Genomic DNA, 20,667 nt, shown 5'->3' with positions numbered 1-20,667 from the left:
GGCCCTGACTGGGAGGAGAGGCCGTGTCTGAGCAGGAGGTGTTGGAACTACGTGATCCTTGAGGTCCCTTGCAACCCGGGTCATTCTGTCATTCTGTGAAATGTGAGATCAGAGGGGAGAGGAAGGCAGTGGAGATGGGCCTGGGTTGGGGATGGAGTTGGGGATAGGACATGGGGCACTGACAAGGGAAAATGAAGAGGGGAGGCCATGGCAAAATCCGCAGACCTAAAATACAAGAGGCAGTGCCGCAGCAGCAGCAATGGATTTACCACCCAGGTTCAGCAGAGCCTGACAGTGCTGCCCACCCATCCTGAGCTTCTGACTGCAGCAGGCATGAGGGGGACCTGAGGCACACACTGGGTTGGTCTCCACCTCAGTAACGCAGCCTGTCAGCTCCTCTGAAGCAGCAGGACAGTCGTGAGGCACTCAGCAGTCCTGGATCAAAGCATGACATTATCCCCTTCTCCCACAGTGCAATCATGGAGATGTCAGAAGACACCAATGACTCCTCTTGCAGTGACAGCTCTCTCACTTCCATGAAGGCAGCAGAAAAATGCAGCTCTTCAAGGGAGTCTCTTGATGCAAGGGGAACAAGTCCCTCACCTCCAATATGGCAGTGGGAGCTCGCAGCCCCTCAGAGGTCTTCCTGTCCTCTAGGAGTGATGAGTCCCTCACGCCTGTCAAGGCAATGGGAGCTGTGTGCTCTTCAAGGGCCTCTCCATCCTGGAACGACAGCTCCCTTGCTGACGATGCAGCAACAGAAGCTGGCTGCTCTTCGAGAGCCCTTCTGGCCCTTCCCAGGGAAGGCTACTGCGCTTCTGTCAGTGCACATGAAGGCAGCTGCATGGAACAGCTAACCCTGAGCACTCCTCCTCCTTTGCTTGGAACAGCTAACCCTTAGCACTCCTCCTCCTTTGCTTGGAACAGCTTCGGGTCAATCTGCCACGGCCCAGCCGGACCTCATGCTTTCCGATGCACTTGAGCCCCAAAAAGCGCAGGAAAGCTCAGCCCCCAGATGCCTCAGCGACCATCAGAGCCCCATGCCGAGGTGGTGCCCAGAGTGTGGAAGCCGCTGCTCCTGGATGAGGCTGTGAAAAGGCAGCTGGAGCAGCACCTGGTAAAACTGCAGATACAGCGGTGCTTTGGGCTACCAGAGAAGGTTCTGGCCTCCTACAAGAAGTTCTCAGAGACCAGCCAGGAGCCACAAGACTGCCATCCTTCTCCACACAGGCACACTGTGGAGCCCTACTGCTCGCCCTTCCTGTGCTGGAACAGGCACGCTCGTACCAGGAAGAGGGCAGTGAAGCCCCCTGGCTCAAAGAAAAAGTCCAGAGCCCCTGTGATAAAGTGCACAAGAGGAACACAGATGCCTGCCTACTCTCTGTCAGCTTTCAGGATCGTGGCAGAAGAGTATCCTCAGGAAGATCTGGTGAAATCTCAGATGAGCGGGATACGTAGCAGAACAGTTAGAAGCAGCAGAAAATCGAGAATGAAGATCTGTCCTGTCAGCTTCACAGAGGAGAAGGGCACTGTGACAGAAGAGGATGATCTTGGTCCCTCCTTTTCCATCCTGAAAGAGCAGACAGTGCCACAGATCAAGGGAGCTCCTCTGGAGAAGGCAGGACAGGACACTGAGATCCCCACCGTGCCCAGCGGGGGCAACACAGGGGTCCAGGAGCTGTCACAAGGCAGGACTGCTCCTGCAGGAAATAATGCACCACAGATGAGTAAGGACACTGCCACAGCTGTGCCACCACCTCAACACCATGAAGGGACCAGCCTGGAAGACACGCCCAACCTGGAAGAGACAGTCAAAGCACTTATAGGCTTCTACAGGGTCGGCACAAGGGCTGAAAACCAGCTGAACCAGCTGCTGTCTTCCTGGCTGGAGCAGTCCCAGGACGATGCTGGGCACAGAAGTTCAGAGCCAGCAGCTGAGTGTCCCGTATCCACGCTGTGCAGAACACAGAAAGACACACAGAATGGTAAGGGACTCAGGCAGGACGGAGTGAGGCCCAGAAGGCTCTGTCCCAAGTGCAGCGAAGCCCAAGGACATGGTGTGCCTGGCAGAGAAGGCACCTGGACTTCAGCTCCACTTGCAACTGCAACAGCAGGCACAGGAGGGAACGAGGCAGTGGGCGAGAAACATCGATCTGGGGAAGGGGCTAAAAGCGATCAAGGCCAGAATCAGACTGCTGATGCTGCCCAGCAGCCAGTGGGGGCCCGTATCTACAGATACCTGATATCGATCACTACAGTCCAGCAGAGAACGCTTTTGTTCCAGCAGGCCCCTACCAGGACCTCACTGTCACAAGCACAGCACCTGCCCAAATGTCAGTCAGCCACGGACAGGAGCTCAGTGACAGGCACACCATCTTTGCCAAGCTGCTATGGCTGCATCACCCCTATCTTCCTTTGCCTCCAGAGGGGATGGGCCAAGCTTCTAGATGCAGGCAAAGCCCTATGTTCCCAAATCAGGAAGAAGGGAAGTGAGGAGCCCCAAGGAAGAGGACCAGCCATGGACAGCCGAGTCTCGCCTCGGGATTAAGGACACAGCTCACAACTCCCAGGGAAAGGCTGCAACCATCTCAGGAGGCAATAGGGGAGGACTCTGTGGTATTTGGGGCTGAGACTTTCTCAACAGGAGCAACGGGCAACATCGGAACCAGGTGCCAGGCAAGCATGGAGACAGCAAATGACTGAATGAGAGTGTGAGGAGTCCTGGGCACCTGGGAACACCAGCTCCTGCTGGTCATGGTGAGCCAATCCACGTGGCTGCTACTTGTAAGTTCAAAGACCAGCTACACCCTCTTTGAGTCAGGCCCAGTGCCAGCCCAGTTTGGCTGATTTGCTCTTCCCTTTGTTCATTTCCAGGGGCAGCACCATCCAGTGAGGGACATGGACCCAGTGAGCAGCAGATCCCTGCCAGGGCCACCAAGGAACAGGAGCTCTCTAAATAAAAATAATAATCATCCCTTAAAATGTACTCACAGATGTCTCTTCTTTCCTGTGGAGGAGCACAATTGCCAGCTCACTGCTCGTATGTGCTAGCAGGGGCAAGGTGGGCAGCTCTGCTGGTGCCTTTTGGGGCAGAGGGCAGAGGGGAGGATTAGGATGGTTCTCCAGGTGCCTGACATGGGATCCGCCTTCCACATGAGGCTTTAAGAGGCAGTGTGGACTCTAAATAAAATAAAGAAAATAAAAAGATAAAGCACTGGCCACCTCTCCCGTTCAGCAACATCCAAGGCCAGCTGGACAGCCTTTAGCTCTGCAAACTGTCTTGATTCTCCTTTACCTTCAGGGGCCTCTGCAACTATTTTTGCAGGGCTCCACACAGCAGCTTTCTATCTGTGATGCTTCCCCAGAATATGACATGATTTGCCCCATTGGTGCAGTGGTAGAAGTGCCGCTTGCAACATCGGAGGCCTGGGTTCGAATCTCCCCTGTGATGCAAGTGGTAGAAATGCCGCTCTGCTACACAGGAGGCTCGAATCCCTGGGGTTTGACTCAACGATCTCTAAGGTCCCTTCCAACCCGCAAGAGACTGTGATACTGTGATACTGTGATGATTCATCGGTGAAAAGGGCAAATTTTATTTTCTGGTAGTTCACTATATTGTGAGACATCTTTAGCACGTGATACTTCTTCTGCTGGTGATGTTCTAAACCTTTTGCCTTCAGGCCAGTCCATGATCACCTCTAGGATCCCTGGATGGCTGAGGTTCCCCATCCAAGCTCACTGTGTAATCAGCACAATCCACTTACTCCAAGAGGCATCATTAGCATGATGCGTGGAGGGAACCTTTCCTTTCAACAAAGGGGGAAAATGTTCCCTTTGGTTAAAAAAAATAAATAAATGTATAAATCAATCAAAGACAGACCTACTGAGAATGGGGAGGGACCCCACTGGAAGAGCAAACATTGGGGAAGGGCATGCAGCAGTAGCACAGCCATCACTGCCTTGCTTCATGGGCTCTCCAAAGTGGGAGCAGGGCACAGGGCTCTGGATTCAGTCCATCCTGGTGAGAGGCACAGGCTTTGCGTGGCCCTGCACAGGGCCGGGTCTTAGTGCTGGGGTGGGCTGGCCATGACCCTGCTGGGCTGAGCTGGCTGAGCTGTGCCAAAATCTGGGCGGAGTGAGGCTGGGCACCACTTTGCCCATGAGGTGACTGAAGAGAGGAGCTCGATTGCTTTGCTCTCCGCATGTCACAGGCATGGATGCTTTCTGGGGAATCAGCTTCCTCCTCAGACTGGAGGATGTTATCCTCTATTGTATGCTCTGGATCACGCTGATCCTATCGTTGCTTGTATTCATTATGACTTTGTGGAAGTGGAAGGTAGGAGTCTGGGCTGGTGCTGACCCAGGCTTTGCAACACAGGGAGGGGGAATGTTGGGGGCCAGGGCCATCCCCAGGGCTGGGCTGGGGGCCCTGACTGGGAGGAGAGGCCGTGTCTGAGCAGGAGGTGTTGGAACTACGTGATCCTTGAGGTCCCTTGCAACCCGGGTCATTCTGTCATTCTGTGAAATGTGAGATCAGAGGGGAGAGGAAGGCAGTGGAGATGGGCCTGGGTTGGGGATGGAGTTGGGGATAGGACATGGGGCACTGACAAGGGAAAATGAAGAGGGGAGGCCATGGCAAAATCCGCAGACCTAAAATACAAGAGGCAGTGCCGCAGCAGCAGCAATGGATTTACCACCCAGGTTCAGCAGAGCCTGACAGTGCTGCCCACCCATCCTGAGCTTCTGACTGCAGCAGGCATGAGGGGGACCTGAGGCACACACTGGGTTGGTCTCCACCTCAGTAACGCAGCCTGTCAGCTCCTCTGAAGCAGCAGGACAGTCGTGAGGCACTCAGCAGTCCTGGATCAAAGCATGACATTATCCCCTTCTCCCACAGTGCAATCATGGAGATGTCAGAAGACACCAATGACTCCTCTTGCAGTGACAGCTCTCTCACTTCCATGAAGGCAGCAGAAAAATGCAGCTCTTCAAGGGAGTCTCTTGATGCAAGGGGAACAAGTCCCTCACCTCCAATATGGCAGTGGGAGCTCGCAGCCCCTCAGAGGTCTTCCTGTCCTCTAGGAGTGATGAGTCCCTCACGCCTGTCAAGGCAATGGGAGCTGTGTGCTCTTCAAGGGCCTCTCCATCCTGGAACGACAGCTCCCTTGCTGACGATGCAGCAACAGAAGCTGGCTGCTCTTCGAGAGCCCTTCTGGCCCTTCCCAGGGAAGGCTACTGCGCTTCTGTCAGTGCACATGAAGGCAGCTGCATGGAACAGCTAACCCTGAGCACTCCTCCTCCTTTGCTTGGAACAGCTAACCCTTAGCACTCCTCCTCCTTTGCTTGGAACAGCTTCGGGTCAATCTGCCACGGCCCAGCGATGCACTTGAGCCCCAAAAAGCGCAGGAAAGCTCAGCCCCCAGATGCCTCAGCGACCATCAGAGCCCCATGCCGAGGTGGTGCCCAGAGTGTGGAAGCCGCTGCTCCTGGATGAGGCTGTGAAAAGGCAGCTGGAGCAGCACCTGGTAAAACTGCAGATACAGAGGTGCTTTGGGCTACCAGAGAAGGTTCTGGCCTCCTACAAGAAGTTCTCAGAGACCAGCCAGGAGCCACAAGACTGCCATCCTTCTCCACACAGGCACACTGTGGAGCCCTACTGCTCGCCCTTCCTGTGCTGGAACAGGCACGCTCGTACCAGGAAGAGGGCAGTGAAGCCCCCTGGCTCAAAGAAAAAGTCCAGAGCCCCTGTGATAAAGTGCACAAGAGGAACACAGATGCCTGCCTACTCTCTGTCAGCTTTCAGGATCGTGGCAGAAGAGTATCCTCAGGAAGATCTGGTGAAATCTCAGATGAGCGGGATACGTAGCAGAACAGTTAGAAGCAGCAGAAAATCGAGAATGAAGATCTGTCCTGTCAGCTTCACAGAGGAGAAGGGCACTGTGACAGAAGAGGATGATCTTGGTCCCTCCTTTTCCATCCTGAAAGAGCAGACAGTGCCACAGATCAAGGGAGCTCCTCTGGAGAAGGCAGGACAGGACACTGAGATCCCCACCGTGCCCAGCGGGGGCAACACAGGGGTCCAGGAGCTGTCACAAGGCAGGACTGCTCCTGCAGGAAATAATGCACCACAGATGAGTAAGGACACTGCCACAGCTGTGCCACCACCTCAACACCATGAAGGGACCAGCCTGGAAGACACGCCCAACCTGGAAGAGACAGTCAAAGCACTTATAGGCTTCTACAGGGTCGGCACAAGGGCTGAAAACCAGCTGAACCAGCTGCTGTCTTCCTGGCTGGAGCAGTCCCAGGACGATGCTGGGCACAGAAGTTCAGAGCCAGCAGCTGAGTGTCCCGTATCCACGCTGTGCAGAACACAGAAAGACACACAGAATGGTAAGGGACTCAGGCAGGACGGAGTGAGGCCCAGAAGGCTCTGTCCCAAGTGCAGCGAAGCCCAAGGACATGGTGTGCCTGGCAGAGAAGGCACCTGGACTTCAGCTCCACTTGCAACTGCAACAGCAGGCACAGGAGGGGACGAGGCTGTGGGCGAGAAACATCGATCTGGGGAAGGGGCTAAAAGCGATCAAGGCCAGAATCAGACTGCTGATGCTGCCCAGCAGCCAGTGGGGGCCCGTATCTACAGATACCTGATATCGATCACTACAGTCCAGCAGAGAACGCTTTTGTTCCAGCAGGCCCCTACCAGGACCTCACTGTCACAAGCACAGCACCTGCCCAAATGTCAGTCAGCCACGGACAGGAGCTCAGTGACAGGCACACCATCTTTGCCAAGCTGCTATGGCTGCATCACCCCTATCTTCCTTTGCCTCCAGAGGGGATGGGCCAAGCTTCTAGATGCAGGCAAAGCCCTATGTTCCCAAATCAGGAAGAAGGGAAGTGAGGAGCCCCAAGGAAGAGGACCAGCCATGGACAGCCGAGTCTCGCCTCGGGATTAAGGACACAGCTCACAACTCCCAGGGAAAGGCTGCAACCATCTCAGGAGGCAATAGGGGAGGACTCTGTGGTATTTGGGGCTGAGACTTTCTCAACAGGAGCAACGGGCAACATCGGAACCAGGTGCCAGGCAAGCATGGAGACAGCAAATGACTGAATGAGAGTGTGAGGAGTCCTGGGCACCTGGGAACACCAGCTCCTGCTGGTCATGGTGAGCCAATCCACGTGGCTGCTACTTGTAAGTTCAAAGACCAGCTACACCCTCTTTGAGTCAGGCCCAGTGCCAGCCCAGTTTGGCTGATTTGCTCTTCCCTTTGTTCATTTCCAGGGGCAGCACCATCCAGTGAGGGACATGGACCCAGTGAGCAGCAGATCCCTGCCAGGGCCACCAAGGAACAGGAGCTCTCTAAATAAAAATAATAATCATCCCTTAAAATGTACTCACAGATGTCTCTTCTTTCCTGTGGAGGAGCACAATTGCCAGCTCACTGCTCGTATGTGCTAGCAGGGGCAAGGTGGGCAGCTCTGCTGGTGCCTTTTGGGGCAGAGGGCAGAGGGGAGGATTAGGATGGTTCTCCAGGTGCCTGACATGGGATCCGCCTTCCACATGAGGCTTTAAGAGGCAGTGTGGACTCTAAATAAAATAAAGAAAATAAAAAGATAAAGCACTGGCCACCTCTCCCGTTCAGCAACATCCAAGGCCAGCTGGACAGCCTTTAGCTCTGCAAACTGTCTTGATTCTCCTTTACCTTCAGGGGCCTCTGCAACTATTTTTGCAGGGCTCCACACAGCAGCTTTCTATCTGTGATGCTTCCCCAGAATATGACATGATTTGCCCCATTGGTGCAGTGGTAGAAGTGCCGCTTGCAACATCGGAGGCCTGGGTTCGAATCTCCCCTGTGATGCAAGTGGTAGAAATGCCGCTCTGCTACACAGGAGGCTCGAATCCCTGGGGTTTGACTCAACGATCTCTAAGGTCCCTTCCAACCCGCAAGAGACTGTGATACTGTGATACTGTGATGATTCATCGGTGAAAAGGGCAAATTTTATTTTCTGGTAGTTCACTATATTGTGAGACATCTTTAGCACGTGATACTTCTTCTGCTGGTGATGTTCTAAACCTTTTGCCTTCAGGCCAGTCCATGATCACCTCTAGGATCCCTGGATGGCTGAGGTTCCCCATCCAAGCTCACTGTGTAATCAGCACAATCCACTTACTCCAAGAGGCATCATTAGCATGATGCGTGGAGGGAACCTTTCCTTTCAACAAAGGGGGAAAATGTTCCCTTTGGTTAAAAAAAATAAATAAATGTATAAATCAATCAAAGACAGACCTACTGAGAATGGGGAGGGACCCCACTGGAAGAGCAAACATTGGGGAAGGGCATGCAGCAGTAGCACAGCCATCACTGCCTTGCTTCATGGGCTCTCCAAAGTGGGAGCAGGGCACAGGGCTCTGGATTCAGTCCATCCTGGTGAGAGGCACAGGCTTTGCGTGGCCCTGCACAGGGCCGGGTCTTAGTGCTGGGGTGGGCTGGCCATGACCCTGCTGGGCTGAGCTGGCTGAGCTGTGCCAAAATCTGGGCGGAGTGAGGCTGGGCACCACTTTGCCCATGAGGTGACTGAAGAGAGGAGCTCGATTGCTTTGCTCTCCGCATGTCACAGGCATGGATGCTTTCTGGGGAATCAGCTTCCTCCTCAGACTGGAGGACGTTATCCTCTATTGTATGCTCTGGATCACGCTGATCCTATCGTTGCTTGTATTCATTATGACTTTGTGGAAGTGGAAGGTAGGAGTCTGGGCTGGTGCTGACCCAGGCTTTGCAACACAGGGAGGGGGAATGTTGGGGGCCAGGGCCATCCCCAGGGCTGGGCTGGGGGCCCTGACTGGGAGGAGAGGCCGTGTCTGAGCAGGAGGTGTTGGAACTACGTGATCCTTGAGGTCCCTTGCAACCCGGGTCATTCTGTCATTCTGTGAAATGTGAGATCAGAGGGGAGAGGAAGGCAGTGGAGATGGGCCTGGGTTGGGGATGGAGTTGGGGATAGGACATGGGGCACTGACAAGGGAAAATGAAGAGGGGAGGCCATGGCAAAATCCGCAGACCTAAAATACAAGAGGCAGTGCCGCAGCAGCAGCAATGGATTTACCACCCAGGTTCAGCAGAGCCTGACAGTGCTGCCCACCCATCCTGAGCTTCTGACTGCAGCAGGCATGAGGGGGACCTGAGGCACACACTGGGTTGGTCTCCACCTCAGTAACGCAGCCTGTCAGCTCCTCTGAAGCAGCAGGACAGTCGTGAGGCACTCAGCAGTCCTGGATCAAAGCATGACATTATCCCCTTCTCCCACAGTGCAATCATGGAGATGTCAGAAGACACCAATGACTCCTCTTGCAGTGACAGCTCTCTCACTTCCATGAAGGCAGCAGAAAAATGCAGCTCTTCAAGGGAGTCTCTTGATGCAAGGGGAACAAGTCCCTCACCTCCAATATGGCAGTGGGAGCTCGCAGCCCCTCAGAGGTCTTCCTGTCCTCTAGGAGTGATGAGTCCCTCACGCCTGTCAAGGCAATGGGAGCTGTGTGCTCTTCAAGGGCCTCTCCATCCTGGAACGACAGCTCCCTTGCTGACGATGCAGCAACAGAAGCTGGCTGCTCTTCGAGAGCCCTTCTGGCCCTTCCCAGGGAAGGCTACTGCGCTTCTGTCAGTGCACATGAAGGCAGCTGCATGGAACAGCTAACCCTGAGCACTCCTCCTCCTTTGCTTGGAACAGCTAACCCTTAGCACTCCTCCTCCTTTGCTTGGAACAGCTTCGGGTCAATCTGCCACGGCCCAGCGATGCACTTGAGCCCCAAAAAGCGCAGGAAAGCTCAGCCCCCAGATGCCTCAGCGACCATCAGAGCCCCATGCCGAGGTGGTGCCCAGAGTGTGGAAGCCGCTGCTCCTGGATGAGGCTGTGAAAAGGCAGCTGGAGCAGCACCTGGTAAAACTGCAGATACAGCGGTGCTTTGGGCTACCAGAGAAGGTTCTGGCCTCCTACAAGAAGTTCTCAGAGACCAGCCAGGAGCCACAAGACTGCCATCCTTCTCCACACAGGCACACTGTGGAGCCCTACTGCTCGCCCTTCCTGTGCTGGAACAGGCACGCTCGTACCAGGAAGAGGGCAGTGAAGCCCCCTGGCTCAAAGAAAAAGTCCAGAGCCCCTGTGATAAAGTGCACAAGAGGAACACAGATGCCTGCCTACTCTCTGTCAGCTTTCAGGATCGTGGCAGAAGAGTATCCTCAGGAAGATCTGGTGAAATCTCAGATGAGCGGGATACGTAGCAGAACAGTTAGAAGCAGCAGAAAATCGAGAATGAAGATCTGTCCTGTCAGCTTCACAGAGGAGAAGGGCACTGTGACAGAAGAGGATGATCTTGGTCCCTCCTTTTCCATCCTGAAAGAGCAGACAGTGCCACAGATCAAGGGAGCTCCTCTGGAGAAGGCAGGACAGGACACTGAGATCCCCACCGTGCCCAGCGGGGGCAACACAGGGGTCCAGGAGCTGTCACAAGGCAGGACTGCTCCTGCAGGAAATAATGCACCACAGATGAGTAAGGACACTGCCACAGCTGTGCCACCACCTCAACACCATGAAGGGACCAGCCTGGAAGACACGCCCAACCTGGAAGAGACAGTCAAAGCACTTATAGGCTTCTACAGGGTCGGCACAAGGGCTGAAAACCAGCTGAACCAGCTGCTGTCTTCCTGGCTGGAGCAGTCCCAGGACGATGCTGGGCACAGAAGTTCAGAGCCAGCAGCTGAGTGTCCCGTATCCACGCTGTGCAGAACACAGAAAGACACACAGAATGGTAAGGGACTCAGGCAGGACGGAGTGAGGCCCAGAAGGCTCTGTCCCAAGTGCAGCGAAGCCCAAGGACATGGTGTGCCTGGCAGAGAAGGCACCTGGACTTCAGCTCCACTTGCAACTGCAACAGCAGGCACAGGAGGGGACGAGGCTGTGGGCGAGAAACATCGATCTGGGGAAGGGGCTAAAAGCGATCAAGGCCAGAATCAGACTGCTGATGCTGCCCAGCAGCCAGTGGGGGCCCGTATCTACAGATACCTGATATCGATCACTACAGTCCAGCAGAGAACGCTTTTGTTCCAGCAGGCCCCTACCAGGACCTCACTGTCACAAGCACAGCACCTGCCCAAATGTCAGTCAGCCACGGACAGGAGCTCAGTGACAGGCACACCATCTTTGCCAAGCTGCTATGGCTGCATCACCCCTATCTTCCTTTGCCTCCAGAGGGGATGGGCCAAGCTTCTAGATGCAGGCAAAGCCCTATGTTCCCAAATCAGGAAGAAGGGAAGTGAGGAGCCCCAAGGAAGAGGACCAGCCATGGACAGCCGAGTCTCGCCTCGGGATTAAGGACACAGCTCACAACTCCCAGGGAAAGGCTGCAACCATCTCAGGAGGCAATAGGGGAGGACTCTGTGGTATTTGGGGCTGAGACTTTCTCAACAGGAGCAACGGGCAACATCGGAACCAGGTGCCAGGCAAGCATGGAGACAGCAAATGACTGAATGAGAGTGTGAGGAGTCCTGGGCACCTGGGAACACCAGCTCCTGCTGGTCATGGTGAGCCAATCCACGTGGCTGCTACTTGTAAGTTCAAAGACCAGCTACACCCTCTTTGAGTCAGGCCCAGTGCCAGCCCAGTTTGGCTGATTTGCTCTTCCCTTTGTTCATTTCCAGGGGCAGCACCATCCAGTGAGGGACATGGACCCAGTGAGCAGCAGATCCCTGCCAGGGCCACCAAGGAACAGGAGCTCTCTAAATAAAAATAATAATCATCCCTTAAAATGTACTCACAGATGTCTCTTCTTTCCTGTGGAGGAGCACAATTGCCAGCTCACTGCTCGTATGTGCTAGCAGGGGCAAGGTGGGCAGCTCTGCTGGTGCCTTTTGGGGCAGAGGGCAGAGGGGAGGATTAGGATGGTTCTCCAGGTGCCTGACATGGGATCCGCCTTCCACATGAGGCTTTAAGAGGCAGTGTGGACTCTAAATAAAATAAAGAAAATAAAAAGATAAAGCACTGGCCACCTCTCCCGTTCAGCAACATCCAAGGCCAGCTGGACAGCCTTTAGCTCTGCAAACTGTCTTGATTCTCCTTTACCTTCAGGGGCCTCTGCAACTATTTTTGCAGGGCTCCACACAGCAGCTTTCTATCTGTGATGCTTCCCCAGAATATGACATGATTTGCCCCATTGGTGCAGTGGTAGAAGTGCCGCTTGCAACATCGGAGGCCTGGGTTCGAATCTCCCCTGTGATGCAAGTGGTAGAAATGCCGCTCTGCTACACAGGAGGCTCGAATCCCTGGGGTTTGACTCAACGATCTCTAAGGTCCCTTCCAACCCGCAAGAGACTGTGATACTGTGATACTGTGATGATTCATCGGTGAAAAGGGCAAATTTTATTTTCTGGTAGTTCACTATATTGTGAGACATCTTTAGCACGTGATACTTCTTCTGCTGGTGATGTTCTAAACCTTTTGCCTTCAGGCCAGTCCATGATCACCTCTAGGATCCCTGGATGGCTGAGGTTCCCCATCCAAGCTCACTGTGTAATCAGCACAATCCACTTACTCCAAGAGGCATCATTAGCATGATGCGTGGAGGGAACCTTTCCTTTCAACAAAGGGGGAAAATGTTCCCTTTGGTTAAAAAAAATAAATAAATGTATAAATCAATCAAAGACAGACCTACTGAGAATGGGGAGGGACCCCACTGGAAGAGCAAACATTGGGGAAGGGCATGCAGCAGTAGCACAGCCATCACTGCCTTGCTTCATGGGCTCTCCAAAGTGGGAGCAGGGCACAGGGCTCTGGATTCAGTCCATCCTGGTGAGAGGCACAGGCTTTGCGTGGCCCTGCACAGGGCCGGGTCTTAGTGCTGGGGTGGGCTGGCCATGACCCTGCTGGGCTGAGCTGGCTGAGCTGTGCCAAAATCTGGGCGGAGTGAGGCTGGGCACCACTTTGCCCATGAGGTGACTGAAGAGAGGAGCTCGATTGCTTTGCTCTCCGCATGTCACAGGCATGGATGCTTTCTGGGGAATCAGCTTCCTCCTCAGACTGGAGGACGTTATCCTCTATTGTATGCTCTGGATCACGCTGATCCTATCGTTGCTTGTATTCATTATGACTTTGTGGAAGTGGAAGGTAGGAGTCTGGGCTGGTGCTGACCCAGGCTTTGCAACACAGGGAGGGGGAATGTTGGGGGCCAGGGCCATCCCCAGGGCTGGGCTGGGGGCCCTGACTGGGAGGAGAGGCCGTGTCTGAGCAGGAGGTGTTGGAACTACGTGATCCTTGAGGTCCCTTGCAACCCGGGTCATTCTGTCATTCTGTGAAATGTGAGATCAGAGGGGAGAGGAAGGCAGTGGAGATGGGCCTGGGTTGGGGATGGAGTTGGGGATAGGACATGGGGCACTGACAAGGGAAAATGAAGAGGGGAGGCCATGGCAAAATCCGCAGACCTAAAATACAAGAGGCAGTGCCGCAGCAGCAGCAATGGATTTACCACCCAGGTTCAGCAGAGCCTGACAGTGCTGCCCACCCATCCTGAGCTTCTGACTGCAGCAGGCATGAGGGGGACCTGAGGCACACACTGGGTTGGTCTCCACCTCAGTAACGCAGCCTGTCAGCTCCTCTGAAGCAGCAGGACAGTCGTGAGGCACTCAGCAGTCCTGGATCAAAGCATGACATTATCCCCTTCTCCCACAGTGCAATCATGGAGATGTCAGAAGACACCAATGACTCCTCTTGCAGTGACAGCTCTCTCACTTCCATGAAGGCAGCAGAAAAATGCAGCTCTTCAAGGGAGTCTCTTGATGCAAGGGGAACAAGTCCCTCACCTCCAATATGGCAGTGGGAGCTCGCAGCCCCTCAGAGGTCTTCCTGTCCTCTAGGAGTGATGAGTCCCTCACGCCTGTCAAGGCAATGGGAGCTGTGTGCTCTTCAAGGGCCTCTCCATCCTGGAACGACAGCTCCCTTGCTGACGATGCAGCAACAGAAGCTGGCTGCTCTTCGAGAGCCCTTCTGGCCCTTCCCAGGGAAGGCTACTGCGCTTCTGTCAGTGCACATGAAGGCAGCTGCATGGAACAGCTAACCCTGAGCACTCCTCCTCCTTTGCTTGGAACAGCTAACCCTTAGCACTCCTCCTCCTTTGCTTGGAACAGCTTCGGGTCAATCTGCCACGGCCCAGCCGGACCTCATGCTTTCCGATGCACTTGAGCCCCAAAAAGCGCAGGAAAGCTCAGCCCCCAGATGCCTCAGCGACCATCAGAGCCCCATGCCGAGGTGGTGCCCAGAGTGTGGAAGCCGCTGCTCCTGGATGAGGCTGTGAAAAGGCAGCTGGAGCAGCACCTGGTAAAACTGCAGATACAGCGGTGCTTTGGGCTACCAGAGAAGGTTCTGGCCTCCTACAAGAAGTTCTCAGAGACCAGCCAGGAGCCACAAGACTGCCATCCTTCTCCACACAGGCACACTGTGGAGCCCTACTGCTCGCCCTTCCTGTGCTGGAACAGGCACGCTCGTACCAGGAAGAGGGCAGTGAAGCCCCCTGGCTCAAAGAAAAAGTCCAGAGCCCCTGTGATAAAGTGCACAAGAGGAACACAGATGCCTGCCTACTCTCTGTCAGCTTTCAGGATCGTGGCAGAAGAGTATCCTCAGGAAGATCTGGTGAAATCTCAGATGAGCGGGATACGTAGCAGAACAGTTAGAAGCAGCAGAAAATCGAGAATGAAGATCTGTCCTGTCAGCTTCACAGAGGAGAAGGGCACTGTGACAGAAGAGGATGATCTTGGTCCCTCCTTTTCCATCCTGAAAGAGCAGACAGTGCCACAGATCAAGGGAGCTCCTCTGGAGAAGGCAGGACAGGACACTGAGATCCCCACCGTGCCCAGCGGGGGCAACACAGGGGTCCAGGAGCTGTCACAAGGCAGGACTGCTCCTGCAGGAAATAATGCACCACAGATGAGTAAGGACACTGCCACAGCTGTGCCACCACCTCAACACCATGAAGGGACCAGCCTGGAAGACACGCCCAACCTGGAAGAGACAGTCAAAGCACTTATAGGCTTCTACAGGGTCGGCACAAGGGCTGAAAACCAGCTGAACCAGCTGCTGTCTTCCTGGCTGGAGCAGTCCCAGGACGATGCTGGGCACAGAAGTTCAGAGCCAGCAGCTGAGTGTCCCGTATCCACGCTGTGCAGAACACAGAAAGACACACAGAATGGTAAGGGACTCAGGCAGGACGGAGTGAGGCCCAGAAGGCTCTGTCCCAAGTGCAGCGAAGCCCAAGGACATGGTGTGCCTGGCAGAGAAGGCACCTGGACTTCAGCTCCACTTGCAACTGCAACAGCAGGCACAGGAGGGAACGAGGCAGTGGGCGAGAAACATCGATCTGGGGAAGGGGCTAAAAGCGATCAAGGCCAGAATCAGACTGCTGATGCTGCCCAGCAGCCAGTGGGGGCCCGTATCTACAGATACCTGATATCGATCACTACAGTCCAGCAGAGAACGCTTTTGTTCCAGCAGGCCCCTACCAGGACCTCACTGTCACAAGCACAGCACCTGCCCAAATGTCAGTCAGCCACGGACAGGAGCTCAGTGACAGGCACACCATCTTTGCCAAGCTGCTATGGCTGCATCACCCCTATCTTCCTTTGCCTCCAGAGGGGATGGGCCAAGCTTCTAGATGCAGGCAAAGCCCTATGTTCCCAAATCAGGAAGAAGGGAAGTGAGGAGCCCCAAGGAAGAGGACCAGCCATGGACAGCCGAGTCTCGCCTCGGGATTAAGGACACAGCTCACAACTCCCAGGGAAAGGCTGCAACCATCTCAGGAGGCAATAGGGGAGGACTCTGTGGTATTTGGGGCTGAGACTTTCTCAACAGGAGCAACGGGCAACATCGGAACCAGGTGCCAGGCAAGCATGGAGACAGCAAATGACTGAATGAGAGTGTGAGGAGTCCTGGGCACCTGGGAACACCAGCTCCTGCTGGTCATGGTGAGCCAATCCACGTGGCTGCTACTTGTAAGTTCAAAGACCAGCTACACCCTCTTTGAGTCAGGCCCAGTGCCAGCCCAGTTTGGCTGATTTGCTCTTCCCTTTGTTCATTTCCAGGGGCAGCACCATCCAGTGAGGGACATGGACCCAGTGAGCAGCAGATCCCTGCCAGGGCCACCAAGGAACAGGAGCTCTCTAAATAAAAATAATAATCATCCCTTAAAATGTACTCACAGATGTCTCTTCTTTCCTGTGGAGGAGCACAATTGCCAGCTCACTGCTCGTATGTGCTAGCAGGGGCAAGGTGGGCAGCTCTGCTGGTGCCTTTTGGGGCAGAGGGCAGAGGGGAGGATTAGGATGGTTCTCCAGGTGCCTGACATGGGATCCGCCTTCCACATGAGGCTTTAAGAGGCAGTGTGGACTCTAAATAAAATAAAGAAAATAAAAAGATAAAGCACTGGCCACCTCTCCCGTTCAGCAACATCCAAGGCCAGCTGGACAGCCTTTAGCTCTGCAAACTGTCTTGATTCTCCTTTACCTTCAGGGGCCTCTGCAACTATTTTTGCAGGGCTCCACACAGCAGCTTTCTATCTGTGATGCTTCCCCAGAATATGACATGATTTGCCCCATTGGTGCAGTGGTAGAAGTGCCGCTTGCAACATCGGAGGCCTGGGTTCGAATCTCCCCTGTGATGCAAGTGGTAGAAATGCCGCTCTGCTACACAGGAGGCTCGAATCCCTGGGGTTTGACTCAACGATCTCTAAGGTCCCTTCCAACCCGCAAGAGACTGTGATACTGTGATACTGTGATGATTCATCGGTGAAAAGGGCAAATTTTATTTTCTGGTAGTTCACTATATTGTGAGACATCTTTAGCACGTGATACTTCTTCTGCTGGTGATGTTCTAAACCTTTTGCCTTCAGGCCAGTCCATGATCACCTCTAGGATCCCTGGATGGCTGAGGTTCCCCATCCAAGCTCACTGTGTAATCAGCACAATCCACTTACTCCAAGAGGCATCATTAGCATGATGCGTGGAGGGAACCTTTCCTTTCAACAAAGGGGGAAAATGTTCCCTTTGGTTAAAAAAAATAAATAAATGTATAAATCAATCAAAGACAGACCTACTGAGAATGGGGAGGGACCCCACTGGAAGAGCAAACATTGGGGAAGGGCATGCAGCAGTAGCACAGCCATCACTGCCTTGCTTCATGGGCTCTCCAAAGTGGGAGCAGGGCACAGGGCTCTGGATTCAGTCCATCCTGGTGAGAGGCACAGGCTTTGCGTGGCCCTGCACAGGGCCGGGTCTTAGTGCTGGGGTGGGCTGGCCATGACCCTGCTGGGCTGAGCTGGCTGAGCTGTGCCAAAATCTGGGCGGAGTGAGGCTGGGCACCACTTTGCCCATGAGGTGACTGAAGAGAGGAGCTCGATTGCTTTGCTCTCCGCATGTCACAGGCATGGATGCTTTCTGGGGAATCAGCTTCCTCCTCAGACTGGAGGACGTTATCCTCTATTGTATGCTCTGGATCACGCTGATCCTATCGTTGCTTGTATTCATTATGACTTTGTGGAAGTGGAAGGTAGGAGTCTGGGCTGGTGCTGACCCAGGCTTTGCAACACAGGGAGGGGGAATGTTGGGGGCCAGGGCCATCCCCAGGGCTGGGCTGGGGGCCCTGACTGGGAGGAGAGGCCGTGTCTGAGCAGGAGGTGTTGGAACTACGTGATCCTTGAGGTCCCTTGCAACCCGGGTCATTCTGTCATTCTGTGAAATGTGAGATCAGAGGGGAGAGGAAGGCAGTGGAGATGGGCCTGGGTTGGGGATGGAGTTGGGGATAGGACATGGGGCACTGACAAGGGAAAATGAAGAGGGGAGGCCATGGCAAAATCCGCAGACCTAAAATACAAGAGGCAGTGCCGCAGCAGCAGCAATGGATTTACCACCCAGGTTCAGCAGAGCCTGACAGTGCTGCCCACCCATCCTGAGCTTCTGACTGCAGCAGGCATGAGGGGGACCTGAGGCACACACTGGGTTGGTCTCCACCTCAGTAACGCAGCCTGTCAGCTCCTCTGAAGCAGCAGGACAGTCGTGAGGCACTCAGCAGTCCTGGATCAAAGCATGACATTATCCCCTTCTCCCACAGTGCAATCATGGAGATGTCAGAAGACGCCAATGACTCCTCTTGCAGTGACAGCTCTCTCACTTCCATGAAGGCAGCAGAAAAATGCAGCTCTTCGAGGGAGTCTCTTGATGCCAGGGAAAGCAAGTCCTTCACCTCCAATATGGCAGTGTAAGCTTGCAGCCCCTCAGAGGTCTTCCTGTCCTCTAGGAGTGATGAGTCCCTCACACCTGTCGAGGCAATGGGAGCTGTGTGCTCTTCAAGGGCCTCTCCATCCTGGAACGATGATGCTGACGATGCAGCAACAGAAGCTGGCTGCTCTTCGAGAGCCCTTCTGGCCCTTCCCAGGGAAGGCTACTGCACTTCTGTCAGTGCACATGAAGGCAGCTGCATTTCACAGCTAACCCTGAGCACTCCTCCTTCTTTGCTTGGAACAGCTTTGGGTCATGCTGCCACGGCCCAGCCGGACCTCATGCTTTCCGATGCACTTGAGCCCCAAAAAGCGCAGGAAAGCTCAGCCCCCCAGATGCCTCAGCGACCATCAGAGCCCCATGCCGAGGTGGTGCCCAGAGTGTGGAAGCCGCTGCTCCTGGATGAGGCTGTGAAAAGGCAGCTGGAGCAGCACCTGGTAAAACTGCAGATACAGCGGTGCTTTGGGCTACCTGAGAAGGTTCTGGCCTCGACAAGAAGTTCTTAGAGACCAACCAGGAGCTACAAGACTGCCATCCTTCTCCACACAGGCACACTGTGGTGCCCTACCGCTCGCCCTTCCTGCGCTGGAACAGGCACGCTCGTACCAGGAAGAGGGCAGTGAAGCCCCCTGGCTCAAAGAAATAATCCAGAACCCCTGTGCTAAAGTGCACGAGAGGAACACAGATGCCTGCCTACTCTCTGGCACCTTTCATGATAGTGGCAGATGAGTATCCTCAGGAAGATCTGGTGAGATCCCAGATGAGCGGGACATGTAGCAGAACAGTTAGGAGCAGTAGAAGAGCCAGAAAGAAGATCTGTCCTGTCAGCTTCACAAAGGAGAAGGGCACTGTGACAGAAAAGGATGATCTTGGTCCCTCCTTTTCCATCTTGCAAGAGCAGACAGTGCCACAGATCGAGGGAGCTCCTCTGGAGAAGGCAGGACAGGACACTGAGATCCCCACCGTGCCCAGCGGGGGCAACACAGGGGTCCAGGAGCAGTCACAAGGCAGGACTGCTCCTGCAGGAAATAATGGACCACAGATAGAAGAGGCTTTGAGTAAGAACACTGCCACAGCTGTGCCACCACCTCAACACCATGAAGGGACCAGCCTGGAAGACATGCCCAACCCGGAAGAGACACTCAATGCACTTATAGGCTTCCACAGGGTCGGCAAAAGGGCTGAAATCCAGCTGAACCAGCTGCTGGCTTCCTGGCTGGAGCAGTCCCAGGACGATGCTGGGCACAGAAGTTCAGAGCCAGCAGCGGAGTGTCTCGTATCCATGCTGTGCAGAACACAGAAAGACACACAGAATGGTAAGGGACACAGGCAGGACGGAGTGAGGCCCAGAAGGCTCTGCTTCAAGTGCAGCGAAGCCCAAGGACATGGTGTGCCTGGCAGAGAAGGCACCTGGACTTCAGCTCCACTTGCAAGTGCAGCAGCAGGCACAGGAGGGGACGAGGCTGTGGGCGAGAAACATCGATCTGGGGAAGTGGCCAAAAGCGATCAAGGCCAAAATCAGACTGCTGATGCTGCCCAGCTGCCAATGGGGGCCCGTATCTACAGATACCTGATATCGATCACTACAGTCCAGCAGAGAACGCTTTTGTTCCAGCAGGCCCCTACCAGGACCTCACTGTCACAAGCAAAGCAGCTGCCCAAATGTCAATCAGCCACGGACAGGAGCTCAGTGACAGGCACACCATCTTTGCCAAGCTGCTATGGCTGCATCACCCCTATCTTCCTTTGCCTCCAGAGTGGATGGGCCATACTTCTAGATGCAGGCAAAGCCCTATGTTCCCAAATCAGGAAGAAGGGAAGTGAGGAGCCCCAAGGAAGAGGACCAGCCATGGACAGCTGAGTCTCGCCTCGTGATTAAGGACACAGCTCACAACTCCCAGGGAAAGGCTGCAACCATCTCAGGAGGCAATAGGGGAGGACTCTGTGGTATTTGGGGCTGAGACTTTCTCAACAGGAGCATCAGGCAACATCGGAACCAGGTGCCAGGCAAGCATGGAGACAGCAAATGACTGAATGAGAATGTGAAGAGTCCTGGGCACCTGGGAACACCAGCTCCTGCTGGTCATGGTGAGCCAATCCACGTGGCTGCTACTTGTAAGTTCAAAGAGCAGCTACACCCTCTTTGACTCAGTCCCAGTGCCAGCCCAGTTTGGCTGATTTGCTCTTCCCTTTGTTCATTTCCAGGGGCAGCACCATCCAGTGAGGGACATGGACGCAGTGAGCAGCAGATCCCTGCCAGGGCCACCAAGGAACAGGAGCTCTCTAAATAAAAATAACAATCATCCCTTAAAATGTGCTCACAGATGTCTCTTCTTTCCTGTGGAGGAGCACAATTGCCAGC

At 54.5% G+C, this 20,667-nt stretch overlaps 3 protein-coding genes and 1 pseudogene across 3 annotated transcripts; all 4 read left to right on the top strand.

Annotated features, from left to right (window-relative positions):
- The first annotated feature begins 207 nt into the window (after positions 1-207).
- Positions 208-2,982, top strand: LOC146761567 (uncharacterized). Its single transcript, XM_085542620.1, has 3 exons — positions 208-331; positions 658-820; positions 994-2,982. The coding sequence occupies exons 1-3, from the start codon at positions 208-210 to the stop codon at positions 2,546-2,548; spliced, it is 1,842 nt and encodes a 613-aa protein (XP_085398746.1). The 3' UTR covers positions 2,549-2,982.
- Positions 2,983-4,632: 1,650 nt separating this feature from the next.
- LOC146761566 (uncharacterized) lies at positions 4,633-7,390 on the top strand. The gene is made up of 3 exons (XM_085542619.1): positions 4,633-4,756; positions 5,083-5,245; positions 5,402-7,390. The coding sequence occupies exons 1-3, from the start codon at positions 4,633-4,635 to the stop codon at positions 6,954-6,956; spliced, it is 1,842 nt and encodes a 613-aa protein (XP_085398745.1). The 3' UTR covers positions 6,957-7,390.
- A 6,458-nt stretch (positions 7,391-13,848) lies between these two features.
- On the top strand, positions 13,849-16,223 carry LOC146761565 (uncharacterized). Its single transcript, XM_085542618.1, has 2 exons — positions 13,849-14,141; positions 14,235-16,223. The coding sequence occupies exons 1-2, from the start codon at positions 13,852-13,854 to the stop codon at positions 15,787-15,789; spliced, it is 1,845 nt and encodes a 614-aa protein (XP_085398744.1). The 5' UTR covers positions 13,849-13,851; the 3' UTR covers positions 15,790-16,223.
- A 2,039-nt stretch (positions 16,224-18,262) lies between these two features.
- Positions 18,263-20,166, top strand: LOC146761564 (uncharacterized; annotated as a pseudogene).
- The last annotated feature ends 501 nt before the right edge of the window (positions 20,167-20,667 follow it).

The sequence above is a fragment of the Coturnix japonica genome, chromosome 3 (genome assembly GCF_054131305.1).
Source record: "Coturnix japonica strain WE chromosome 3, WE-NBRP24, whole genome shotgun sequence".
In the NCBI taxonomy this organism is placed as follows: Eukaryota; Metazoa; Chordata; class Aves; order Galliformes; family Phasianidae; genus Coturnix; species Coturnix japonica.
The sequence above is the reverse complement of the archived record's forward strand: the minus strand, read 5'-3'. Positions and strand labels throughout refer to the sequence as shown.

Bases quoted from the DNA above. Each gene is read 5' to 3' on its own strand.
- LOC146761565 (XM_085542618.1), top strand. From the start codon at position 13,852: ATGGCAGTGGGAGCTCGCAGCCCCTCAGAGGTCTTCCTGTCCTCTAGG. The intron at 14,142-14,234 runs GCACTCCTCCTC...AGCCCCAAAAAG, and splicing joins CTTGGAACAGCTAACCCTTA to CGCAGGAAAGCTCAGCCCCC.
- LOC146761566 (XM_085542619.1), top strand. From the start codon at position 4,633: ATGGCAAAATCCGCAGACCTAAAATACAAGAGGCAGTGCCGCAGCAGC. The intron at 4,757-5,082 runs GCATGAGGGGGA...CCTGTCCTCTAG, and splicing joins TGAGCTTCTGACTGCAGCAG to GAGTGATGAGTCCCTCACGC. The intron at 5,246-5,401 runs GTCAGTGCACAT...AGCCCCAAAAAG, and splicing joins GGGAAGGCTACTGCGCTTCT to CGCAGGAAAGCTCAGCCCCC.
- LOC146761567 (XM_085542620.1), top strand. From the start codon at position 208: ATGGCAAAATCCGCAGACCTAAAATACAAGAGGCAGTGCCGCAGCAGC. The intron at 332-657 runs GCATGAGGGGGA...CCTGTCCTCTAG, and splicing joins TGAGCTTCTGACTGCAGCAG to GAGTGATGAGTCCCTCACGC. The intron at 821-993 runs GTCAGTGCACAT...AGCCCCAAAAAG, and splicing joins GGGAAGGCTACTGCGCTTCT to CGCAGGAAAGCTCAGCCCCC.